The sequence below is a fragment of the Eumetopias jubatus genome, unplaced genomic scaffold, assembly GCF_037043125.1.
Source record: "Eumetopias jubatus isolate StellerSeaLion01/CBP00866 unplaced genomic scaffold, mEumJub1_p1.0 scaffold_6, whole genome shotgun sequence".
NCBI classification, from domain to species: Eukaryota; Metazoa; Chordata; class Mammalia; order Carnivora; family Otariidae; genus Eumetopias; species Eumetopias jubatus.
Window position 1 is genome coordinate 29,519,538 of NW_028274812.1, and position 12,950 is coordinate 29,532,487.

The 12,950-nt window shown below is 40.1% G+C and overlaps 1 protein-coding gene across 9 annotated transcripts in view; it reads left to right on the forward strand.

Annotated features, from left to right (window-relative positions):
- The window catches only part of AHI1 (Abelson helper integration site 1), a 221,546-nt gene that overhangs the window by 171,122 nt on the left and 37,474 nt on the right, over positions 1-12,950 (forward strand). For 7 of the 9 annotated variants that reach the window (XM_088023868.1, XM_028125365.2, XM_028125356.2 and 4 more), the window contains 2 exons: positions 1,589-1,751; positions 5,077-5,177. In XM_088023868.1, the coding sequence (XP_087879994.1) occupies positions 1,589-1,751; positions 5,077-5,177 (264 nt within the window). Of the gene's footprint in view, positions 1-1,588; positions 1,752-5,076; positions 5,178-9,058; positions 9,151-12,950 lie in introns of all 9 variants that reach the window. The other 2 variants (XM_028125363.2, XR_003612607.2) reach the window with 2 other exon arrangements.

Genomic DNA, 12,950 nt, shown 5'->3' on the forward strand with positions numbered 1-12,950 from the left:
GTAATTCCAGATTTATCCATTAAAATTTCCTGGTTAATGTGTTAATAAATATTGTAAATTAATTAAAAGGCACCATCCAGAGTTTTGTGAACTGTTACAGCATCTCCTACTTAAAACCCTTGTCTCTTCCCATTGCCCATAGTATGAGTATGGGCTCCTGCAGCATGCATGTTCCTTCAGTCCCTACTTACCCCTGCAGCCTCACCTTCCCCCACCTGGCTAGCTGGGCTCTTACCTCTAATTCAGGCTCCCACCACTTTGAACTATTTTGGGATTCTCTTCCCTGGACTCTGACACATGCAGTACAGTCTGCCTGAGACACGCTTTCCATCTCTTCTCCTGGCCAATTCCTGATTAGCCTTTATTCTCCTGCAGAGCCTAAATGAGGTAACCCTTTTAGAAAGGATCCTATATTTAGCCCCTAGCCTGGTACCAGGCACGTTAGGATTTCAGTAAATACTTGTTAAGTAAATGAATTAGTACTCAACCTAAATGCAAAGGATTGTAATGATAATTTTCCATTACATTTAATGGAAATGTAATAAATTGGAAAAAAATGGAAATGGATAAATTTCCATTCCATTATAGTTGTATAACCTGTTAATTTTTTTTTTTTTTTATTAAGTAGGCTCCATGCCCAGTGTGGGGCTTAAATTCACCACCCTGAGATCAAGACCTGAGTCAGGATCAAGAGTTAAGACGCCTAACCCGCTAGCCACCCAGGCAACCCCTGTTAATTTTCAAATCCCATTTAAGTAGGAAAAGAAGTAGTTTATTCTTTAGTGTACATACTATGTCTTACATTATACAATGCATGACATATAAAATGGATTAAGGTCTGCCTCCCCCTTATAACTGCTATAAGGAATTTCTTAAGTTTCTGTGCACTCATTTTGATTTTAGCTTTTAAAAAAGGAAAAAAATCAAATACAGTGACTACTGTACAATACAGAGAAGAGAGTTCTTATAGAAAGGCTTTTCCTCTTAAAATTGTATCTAGTGAAAATAACCTTAATAAGAGTATTTTAAAAGTAGTCAAAAGATTTAGGCTGTTGATATAAAATACCAAAAAGCATGTGTTTGTGGGGAAATATATGTTAAAAAGAAACATTAACAGTTAACCAAGTGATCACAATGAAGTTATGTAATCAGGTTATTTCATTGCTCTTTCCTTTTTATAAAATTGTTGACATTCAGAAGAATTTTTTTTCAGGTACATCTGCTTAGAGATGGGAGAATGGGATCTAAAGGTAGTATAAAACAATTCTAAGAAAGTGAATGGTGTGTGAGCCTTTTTTTATTTGCTTCACAAGTAATTCACTTGTAAAAAAATTAACATCTGCTATTTTGAAGCTAATCTTAGTGTATTGAATGCTCTTAACCATTTCTCAATCCCACAGTCTTTTATCTTGCTTCTCCTGCTGTGTTCCCACCACCCCTGATCCCATTAGCAAGCCTTGAGACAGCCTCAGACTTACCAAAGTACTGCTTTGGTTTCAGCTGCTCTTCTGCAAGAGGAAGTGAATGTTGGGGGTTTTCTCTGTGGTACAGTTGTGATAAAGCTGTGGTGGTCTTATCTCTCTCGTAGGTAGTGGCTCTTTATGACTACACAGCGAATCGATCAGATGAACTAACCATCCATCGCGGAGACATTATCCGAGTGTTTTTCAAAGATAATGAAGACTGGTGGTATGGCAGCGTAGGAAAGGGACAGGAAGGTTATTTTCCAGCTAATCATGTGGCTAGTGAAAGTAAGTTTTATGCTCCCTTCCTGGTTTACTAATATGGTATAACTGATAGTCCAAGATTTTATCATTTGCTACCCTTTAATTTACTTAATTTACCCTTTTGCTTATGTTTACCAATGGGTATTGCTTTTCATTCTTGTGATGCAAAAATAAATAAATACATACATACATAAAAAAGAGGGGGCAGTAATACACTAGAAAGCTACTCCAATCTGAGATTGGAATATTTGCTTCACAGACTTATCCCGGGGGCCCTGCCTGTCTGGCCGCCAACATTCTTCAGCCCTTTCTGCCCCCCGCCTGCTCCACACAGTTATGTTGGCTGTTCTCTGGCCGCAGTGACTCCTCAGCCGACAGGCCCGGCAGAACCTCTAGTACCCCAAGTCCCGTCCTTTGACTTTGTATGCCTCAGTTCCAGCTGGAACCCGTTAAAACAGACCTGCAGTTGATTGTTTCATTCTCAGGTAAATCAGGTCCCCATTTGTGAAAGACCAAAGAAATGACCTGGAGGAGAACTTCTAAACAGGAGTTGGTCAGAGCTGTAGATTTACTACCAGGCCTTGAGAGATGCAGATAGAACTGATGCAGAGAGCCTGGAGATAAAATAGCTTGAAGACTGAAGAAAGGGGAGAAGTATAGCAGTGCTTCCTCAGAAGAATGCTTCCTAGTAACAGTTCCCTCAGGAGTGTGGTAGGAAAGCCCAGTACTCAAAAGGTCAGGAAAACGCGGTACTAAAACTGATATGCCTCAGTTTCCTCCTGTAAAATGAGGAAGTTGAGCTTTGTCACCTCTAAGCTTCCTTCCAGAAACACTGAAATTGTATAGTTCTGGTTTAAAATGTAGTATAGGCAGCCTTGAGAATACTCCATTTTGAATCATTATTGTTAAGTCTTTTGTTTCTGCAAAGAAGAAATTATTATAAATAACAGTTGACTTTCAGGCTTGTCTGTGAAGCCCCATTTAACTCAAACTAGCTGAACAAAAGTGCGATTGATTCCTAACCTAAGTTCTGAATTTTGAAAGCAAAAGAGATGAAGGAAAATGGGAAGAATAATTTCTTCCATGAGTACTGGGTGGTGGGCTAGGCACAGATGAAATTAGTTCTCTTTCTGCACCCACCCCCCCGTCTGCACCCTGGTACTTCCCAGGCCCCCCCCACCCGATTCTCCAGGGCACCCTGTCTCTGCAGCTCTTTCCCTCAGCTTATCTGCTGCTTTCAGCAAACTCCTCCCCTCAAAAGTGCTAAGTGTCTCAGAAATTACCCACTTCTCTCCCTCGTAACAAAATTCTTCATTTCCTCCATGCCACTGTTACAATTCTTCTTCTCTGAGTAGTAAATGATGAGAGCTCTTAAGCTATTTTTAATGTTCAAAAGAGGATACGTAATGGAGAAAAATTAAGGCAATGTGGAAGGAGGACATTTTAGGGCAAGTTAATTCCCGGTCATTTTTCACAAGCTCGGTACTTGTCACTTCCAGGTCCCTCACATATCCCAGTTTCTTCCCTCCCCTTCCCGTGAGGCTTTCCCACTGGCTCAGTAGCTCTAGTTCAGCAGGAGTAGCTTCCATTTTCAAATCGAGAGAGCTGCCTGCACAATCATAGTCGCTCCTCCAGACTGTCTGTAATTTTCACTAAATATTACAGTCCATTGTTTGTTCCAGACACGAGTGGAAACATTTAGACTCTTTTTTCCTTAGACAGTATAAAGATGATGTGTGTATTTCCAGGGAGGATAGTATTAGATTTTTAACTTTAGAATCTAGTTAGTTTGCAGAAATAACCTCTTAGGCTTATGAATCTTGAGAGGCTATAGATACTTGATCCACAGTGGGTTAAAAATCCGTTGAAATTAGCTTTTTTCCCCATAATAACCAAAGTGTGACTTCTAAAGCGTACCGCAATGATGCTTGGTGGCCGCATGCAGAAATTAATTCCATGTTTCAAGTAGTGACCGTCTTCCGACTACCAGAATTCCTTACTGTATCCCAGAAGAATTAATACTTTCTTGTGGCATCGGTCACTGCTTCTTGAAAAAGCCTTTTAAAGGCCAGAACAAAGAATTCTCAGAAAACCTGAGAATATAATGGTTGAATTCTCACTTCATCGGGGCTTATCTTCTTTTCCCTTTTATCCTACTTTATAACCTGAATTTAACAAAAACTCACCTGCTCAGTTTTAACATGAGGGGGGGAAAAAAGAAACCATCAGCAGCATATTCCACTCTAAAAATAGTAGGAGAAATTGTCCTTTATCTGAAGCCAAATATGCAAAGCAAATGCTCTAAGGGAGTGTATAGATGTAAACAGACTCTCTATCAACCATTCAGTTGAAAGCCATGTCCTCTAAGAGAACAACACAATAGAAGTCCCCCCATCATTATAAAGAACTTCTTTTGTATCTTAAGCCACCAGAAAGAAAAACATGAACAGCTTCACTTAATGACATCTAACATCCTTTCCAATAAGAGATAAAGGAAGCTAATAATAAAATCAACCCATACACAAAGCCAATTAATATATCTTACAGTTGTGGAATAGCAATCAAGTGTATTTTACCAATTTCTCTCAATTCAGAGTTGCCCAGAGTTGTCATTTAACTGAAACACATTTTCTTTTTAGTCCTTGAAAATTCCCAAATGACTTTTTAGAGTCCATACTTTGTGTAGAGTAATTAGATTATATGAATTATAATCTCAGATTCGACCCTGTGAACAGATTCAAGGTTATGTGTAGCCCTAGCCCCGTGCTCATTTATTTTGTACCATCTTCCCAAATTATTCTTTGTCTACACCTCTGCCTGGCAAAAATCCTACTTGTTCTTCGGAGCCTGACACACCTACCACTTCTTGCATTGAGCATTTGCTATCCATATTAGAATCTGTTTTTGTTATCTCTCTTTTGAATAATGCCACATTCTACTGCATGTTACACTCACTTGTGAACATGTCTGTTTCTGACCAGATTGTAAGCTCCTTGAGAGCAGAGACTATCTTTTGAGCATCTTCTGTCTCCTCCAGCAGTACCTAGCAGATAACCTTGCAGAGAGCGGGTTGCTGGTGACTGTGAATTGAGATAAAATAAGCAAGTATCGGCATGACCACATAATATGCTGCTGATGAAAACTTTCCAATCATAAATTATGTTTTGATAACTAATGTGTTATAATAGATCGCCCTAACACTAAGTGCCAAGTAGCTTATTGTTATACAAAGGAAGTGAATATCAAGATCTTTGGTTTCATATCTGCCCCCTTCTCCCATCACTGTTTATTTTCCCCCATGGGTCAGTGCGCCTCAGTTTGATTATGTGTACTTCTTGTTCAATTCCAGCATTATATCAAGAACTGCCTCCAGAGATAAAGGAGCGATCCCCTCCTTTAACCCCAAAGGAAAAAACCAAAATGGAAAAACCTTCTTCAGCTCCTCAAAAGGTAAATGTTTTCATGAATATGGATTGCGTATGAACTTTAATTTTCGCTCTCTCTGTATAAAATATTACTTCATTTTTCATGCTTATATATCTCATTGCTTACATTATTATTTCTTTTAATATAGGCACCAACATTATGGAATATATAAGGCAAATATTATTTCTATAATTATTATTATAATATTATTATAGCCATTTTCCAGATAAGGAAACCAAGGAGGCTCAGAGAGATTAAAGTAGACCCCAAGTCATAGCCTAAGTGATGGGGCATGGAGCCAGAGTGGAACTTGTGACTTGAAGTGTGAGCTATTTCCAGTGTACACTTGTTTCTAAACTGTGATGCCGGCACTCTCATCAATGCCACCTGAGGAGTGCGCAGCAATGCTAAAGGTCATCAGGGCCCACAGAATAAGCATGTGCTACTTTCCCGGAGCATTCCTCTTACTTGCTAGTAATTCAGAAATGTTTTCAAGTTAAAATGAATATGGATATATTAGCTAGAGAAATGTCCTGTTTTTTAGCCTATGCCATCAGATCCTGCAGGGGTATCAGTCAGTATTCTTTTGATGATAGCAGTACTTTTGTAGAAAAGCTTAATAAGCACTGTACCATCATATATATTACCTATTAAACTTATTTTATTATGTAACATTAGCCCTTGCCTTAGGCTGAATAACTTCACTTCTTGACTCCTTGAATTGACATATACGAATACCATGTCACGATACAGTTGGGTTCCCCCCCCACCCTCCCCGGGAGAGTGTTTTGACAGTTGAACCTCTCATGTGTCATTCAGTCATTTAGCCATATTTATTGAGTGCTTCCTTCCATGCTGGGCATTCTGTTAGTCCTCACTGAAACAGGATTGAGTAGGCAAAGCACTTGCCCATCAGGAGCTTGCAGGCTGGTGGGTGACTATGGCAATTCCAACGGTCTCTGGCAGGAACTAAAACGAAGATATGTGCACAATGCACTGGGTTAGGGTTAGGAACACCCAGGAAGAAACCTTTTAAATGTGCCCCGGGAAGTCCAGGAAGAGTTTCCAGAGGGGGTCATGCTTGAGCTTATAGGTTTATAGGATGAAAAAGCATATGCTCTGTAGATAATCTTAGAAAAAGACATTCTAGCAGAGGGAATAACTTGAGAAAGGTGTGATATGGTACGGTTGGTGCTGCTTGGGGAGCTTAGGAGCCAATGCAAGGGCCAGGAGAAATGCAAGGGCCAGGCCATGGAGAGCCTAGTGTGCTCTGCTGAGATGCTTAGGTTGTAAATCCTTCAGACAAAGGGGATCCCCTAGAGGAGGTAGTCCAGGGAGTGACATGGACAGATTTGCATGTTAAAAATACATTCTCAGGTGGCAACATAGTGGTTGGATTAGAGATATCTAAGACCTGGGTCAGGGAAATTCATTAGGAAACCATTGAAATAAAAGGATTTTATCATTGGATATGACTAGGGAAATTGGAATATTATGCTAAAGTCCTGGCTTATTATACAACTGAATGGATGGTGGTATCCAGAAGTAATAAAAGAATAAGGAAGATTTGGGGATCTAGGGAAAGGCAATGGTAGGGAGTAGGCTGTGACTTCAATTTTATGTATCTTGATTGGTTAGTGGTGTCTGTAGTACTCCCAGGTAGAAATATTCCCTAGGGAGTCTGACATGCAGGACTGGAATTTGAGAAAAGGTAGGGCTTCAGATCACATGGGGAGGAATTAGTGTATTCATTATATATTATAGCAGGAAGCCTCAAAGCCTGTAATGAAGGAGATAGCCCAGAAAACAAACATTGTTGAGTTCTGAGAGAAAGGCCAGGGACAGAATCCCAAATGAACACTAGTATTTCCGGGACAGTCTGAGGAGGAGGAGAGATTAAGAAAGAATAATCAAAGTGGAAGGAAGAACCAGAAGAAAGTGCCCTGGAAACCAGGGGAGAAGAGAGGTTCAAGGAGGGTATAGTTAGTAGTGTTGGAGACAGTCAGTGAGTGTGTGTGAGCATATAGTGAGCAGGAGAACTCTAGCACCCGTGCAGAAATGTCAGTGATTGATGCTGGTATGCCGAGGTTTGGAGAGTAGAATGGAGATTCAGCAAGTGAGCTCATGGAAGTCATTCCCAGAGCTTCACCTGGAGAAAAAAAAAGTCACACAGTGACTTATGGGTGACACACAGGGATGACTTTTTAAGTGGAATGACATGGAAATTTATATACTAGGGAGATAAAACCAATGGAGCAGTTCAGGTTGGAGATAGATAAAGAAAGCACACATGGATCTTGGAGGAAGCAAGAGGTTTTTATCAGAAGGACAGGTTGATAAATTAGTCTTGGCTTAGAGCAGGGGTTCTCAACCTAGGGTGATTTTGCCTCCCAGGAGACATTTGGCAATGTCTGGGGATGTTTTTGCAAATATATGCATGTGGGAGGGATACTACTGGCATCTAACGGGTGGAGGTCATAGATGTTGCTAAACATGTAGAATGCACAGGACCAGCCCCACCCCACTGAAGGATTATCTGGCCAAAAATGTCAGCAGTGCTGAACTTAGAGCAGTGCCCCCTCTACATCAGTGAGGGATGCAGAGATGTTGATAGAGCAGAAGTCTAGAAATTAAGGATATCGTTATGTTCTCCAAAACCAACCGGAGGTCCACTTCAAAAGGGAGGGCCAAAGGAGTTAGGAAGAATAGTGACCTATCAGAGCACCTGTAAGGGCAGTAGGAACAGGAGCTCGTTAGGGACATGCACAGGTTCATGAATAGTGCTGAGAGCTGCTGTTTGGATACTGTAAAAATGTAGGGGGCGTAATTCTGTGTAGTTGGATTTTTTTTCTTCAGTACTTAGCAGTGGAGAAGGCATATTTGGTATGATACATAGTTGAGGCAGTTATGAATGTGATCAAGCACAAGAGGATAAGAGACTTGATCCTGTTGTTAAGAGAGTCACTGGAGTGACAGACACGTCACGGAGGGTCTGCCAGATTGGAAAGGGCATGGAATCAGAAGACTGGCCGCCTTAGAAAGCAGGCTTCTCTGGATAGTTGCAGGAAGCCATGCACACCCAGGTGGAGGCAGGGTGTCATACACTAAAGGAGCTAACAAGCTGGAACTATGGCCTGTAAGTCCACAGATCCTTTTGCTTATTCAATACTTCAGATGTCAGGCAACTTGAGGTTCTGCTAAATTCACAGAGTGTATATTAGAGCTGAAGTGCAATTGAAGGACACATAACTCGAATTGAACTGGCCAAGGAATTAGGACCCAGAGTGGTGGACAGGTTGTTCTCTTGGATTTTAAAGTTCTCCGATGGCTGTAAGAGTTGGGCACTGGGAAGGCAAGAGCTGAAGTCCTTGATTCTTGTGTTAGAACAGATGACTCACCTTTGGCTTCACATTGAAATCACCTAAGAAATTGAAAAAATAAATACTGATGCCTGTCCCCATGCCCACAAAGTGATTGAATTGGTCTGCAGTAGGATCTCAGCATAGGTAGATTTCAAAAGCTTTCCAGATTATTTTAATGCATGGCCAATATTGAGAACCATTATGTGTTAGAGTGACCATGAGGTCTGAAGGTAACAGGTATAAAGACAAATAGGGGATAGTCTAGGCAGGTGTCAAGGCATCCAAGGAGGAGTGTTTTGAAAGTATAATAGCGTATGGGGCACCTGGCTGGCTCAGTTGGTAAAAGCATGCAACTCTTGATCTTGGGGTTGTCAGTTCGAGCCCCATGTTGGGTATAGAGATTACTTTAAAAGAAAGAAAGTATAATAACCTAAAATTAGCAACAGAGAGCTAAGAGGGGGCCAGTGTTAACTCCAGACCCCTGGGGTTATGTGAGAACAAACAGCCTGTGCTACAAAGAACTGAGAAAAAAAATCTTTCTAGGTAAAGCGCCAGCTTCAAATACAGGAAGGAACATATGATGATGGTTGCTTGTGACAGTATGGGGACAACAGGGGACATAGTTCAAAGGATTGGTAAGGAATTTGGGCAAATGCTACATGTGTAACATTATCCATTGTTTGGAAGTGAGCACCAGATTTAAGAATTTAGGGAGATACTGATGTAAATGTACAACCTAAAGACATTCAATGCAATGAAAGCGTTTATAACATTAACACAGGGAGTCATTGTAACAGCTCACAATATTCCTAGTCTGTGTCAAGAGCTGTGTGAGATGCTATGAAAGACATAACCTTTACTTACAGTGACTTACAGGTATCCCTGACTCCGTATCATGCTGACCTTTGAAATCGGGGTTACTCAACCCCCATGTCTGTGTGCTGTAGCCTTCAACTACTTCTGCCTCAGCTGGAGGAGGAGATAGAAGGAACTTGGGTCAGTATCTTACTGGCTGCTTGGGAAGTTAGTACTGTCCTTCCTCTTCCTGATGTGCCTGTGTTCCTATGAACAGAGACCTCTAACCTGCTTCTCAGAGTCCCCAGTTCTCACTGCCTCTGCCATCCCTCCTCCACTTAAAACTCACTGCATCATAGTCTTAGTTGGTTTTTTAATGTTACGTGCTCTTTCCTCTCACAGACTGATCTCCCTACTGAAAGTATACCTTTATGTTTATATCCCAGTGGACCAATTCTTCAAATATCCATCTTGACCCTCGAGGTCTGCTTCAGGCTAATCCAACTGCTGCCCTAACTAATTCTAAATAGATCTCAAGGAACTTGCAGACTTGCAACGTAAAGCATTTTAAAACTTAAAATAGGTAAAGCAAGGAAGTTGCAAAGAATAGGACTCCATGTGGGCAAGAAGTAGTAAAGTTCGCTTGGTTGAGAGGGAACACAAATGGCCTTTAGAGTTTAAGATGCATGGATTTCTTTTGTTAAAGAGCATGAGCATGATCTGCTTGGTCTGAATCCATGTGTTAGAATAGAATCCTACGTGGTTTTCCTCTTAGGGATGGAGGTACTGGTGTATAGTTAGATAATACTTGACTTCGTTCTGCGGGAAAGTATCAAGAATGATCCCTGCTTATGTAAAAAGAAACAGTAATGTTGTTCCAGGTAATCAAAATGCCTTGGGTACACTCTGAGTCATGATGCCAACAGCCAGCCCTTGAGAAATGTGTCACTGGGCTTCCTTAGCACCTGGCATAGTTGCATTTCTTCAGTTGAGTTCCTTTATCAGGATATATATGGTTTGATTTTATCAAGATCCTGCCACAAATTCTATCAGATGTTTAATTTCAAGAGCAAGTTTTATATTTATTATCCTATATAAGATGTTTAAAAAGAAGAACATGAAAAGTCGTCTTTTATAATAAGTGCCTAGACTTGGGGAGGGGAAGGTCCTGTGTTCTTAGAGTTACAGAATTGGTGACCTGGAAGGAACCCTAGAGATCATCCACAGTGATGCTAGTCAGTTCCTTCATTTTACAGATAAGGAATTCAAGATCCAGAAAAGTTGTAAGAGTTTTGTTCAGAATGACTCCTGGTTAGGAGCTGGGCCTTCATGTTGTCAGGCAGTGACCTTTTGTCCCCCACACTAGTCAGCAGCACAGACAACTGCTCCCTGCACAGCCAGCCACGGTTTGTGTCACGTTGACTTTCACATTCCTGTTACGTCTGCCTCATGGTACCCGTCTCCATGTGCACGTTTTTAGATTTATATTCTGTATACTTTTTAAGGAAAAAAGGAAACCCCAATAGTTTTCTTTCTTTAAATTATCTCTATTCAAACTATAGAATAAGACGTAAAATTATACCTTTTAAAAGCTTGGCAGCTGCTGAATCCTGTAAGTCCTTCCAAGCGCAACACACCTGTCCTTTTGCTGCTCGCGCCAGGTACCTTCCAGCTTTTCATAGCATTCCCTGCAGTGTCAGTGGGTGATGGCAGCGTCAGGCTCTCCCAGGGCAGGAGGCAGGCACAGGGCTTGAGGTGGCGGCAACTCTTCATGAAAGGGCCAGAGAGCCCCCAGACACAGCAGCTATTACCTGTACCGCAGGGGAGCGAGAGGAGAATGTTTTCCTCAGGCTCACTCCAGAATGTTTTTATCAAGAGCTGCTCTAAATTTGCATCTAATAGGGGGAAGAACATGGGTGCTATCAGGGAGGGAAAAAAAACTGAGAAGCTTTGGAAAAAAAATAGTGCTGACAGCCTTGGTTTATTTGTGTTAGTATTTTGGACCTTGTTTTCTTCAGCTTTTTATTTTTGCCAGCCTAAGCATGAACCTATGTCATCCATTTATTTGGGGAGCAAAGTTGTTAAAATTCCTGTTTTAAAAAAATGTTCAATAATTTTAAGTTGTGTGTGTGTGTATATATATACACACACACACAACTATATATATATATGCTCATAGTTTTAAAATTTTAACCAATAAAGAATAGTGTAAATAAAAAATAAAACCCCTCTGTCTGGCTAATATTTGTGTTCATTCTAATAGTTTCTTCCATGTCCTGTTAAAATGTTTTCTGCATATGAGCACACATGTCTCTATTCATGTCTGTTGTTTTTTTTTTTCAGTGAAACTAGGATCATACTTAATATTCTAATTTTTTCTTCCACCAGTATATCCTGGCTATCTTAGTAGCACAGATTTTTTTTAAGTTTCTGAAATGACTGATTTTCTTTTTTTTTAATTTCTAAAATGCCCAGTGTTTTTGGATTTCTGAAAATGCTTGTTTTTTTTCCTAAAAATGAAACCCAGAGCAGAAAAGTTACCTTCTACTCTACAAAGGTTTCAACACTGAATCAACTAAGTATGTTTTCATATAAATGCCAGACATAGAGTAATAATTATGCATAGGAATGTTAGATTATTTCTGTGAGTGTGGAGACATTTCTGTGATGTTTTTGTTTGTTTTTCTCTTAAAAACTCATTTAAAGAACAATATTTATTAGTTTTGCTATTTCAAGATAACTCTAAAAATATCCATTATAGCTCAGCTCCTTCCATGAGGAGAAGAGTGTTTTAATTATTTTCAGTATTTTATTTAACATCTAGAATCAGTGAGAGTAGGCAGGGCTTATTCAAAAGAGCTGACCCCTAAACCAAAGTGCAGACTGCAGTTCTATGCAGGAGAAGCTTTTTTCTTGTCTAGTCCAAAGCAAAACCGAAAACCCAGGAGCACCACTTACCTCCATGGTAGGTCCTTTTCCGGCCAAGCCATACAACGCACATAAAATTTTATGTTGGTAATTCTGTCAAACTCTCAGAAAAACAGTAGGCAGAAAGTAAGTTGCCTTCAAGGTGCATATGTCTGTCTTCATCTACAGAATATCTAATTTTCATTTACCTTCTTCATCCCAAAAGGAGTCAGACAATTCACTAAGCCTGGATTAATTGTGCTCTATGTCACTATTTGCAAAAATTGCTTCATACAGAAAAAAAAATTTCCATTTACTGGTCCTTCTACCAGGAGTGCATCTGAATTATTTTTAACCACAGAGACAAGATGATTTTATTATGTTAAATCCAACAACCTATTTATAATAAATAGTGGTTATTTTTGGTATGTTGAAGCAGATTTTCCCAATATCCAAAAGTTAGTTAATGTACACTAAATCATTGAAAATACAATCATAACTTTATTGCCTCCTTCCTGTTGCTAAAGCATAATACTGCCATAGCAGCACGTTTTTCTGCCCACAGGTCCTGTCCCCAGGCTTTAATAAAACCAACGTTTTGCACCCCCCCAAAAAAGAAGATTTTTGTGTTTTGTCTATTTGGTAGTATACATAAAAAAATGCTTTTTATGTATGCTCAGATACAGTGGAGGTGAGGCTGCAGGGGGATTCTCTCATAAGCCCCTTTACCAAA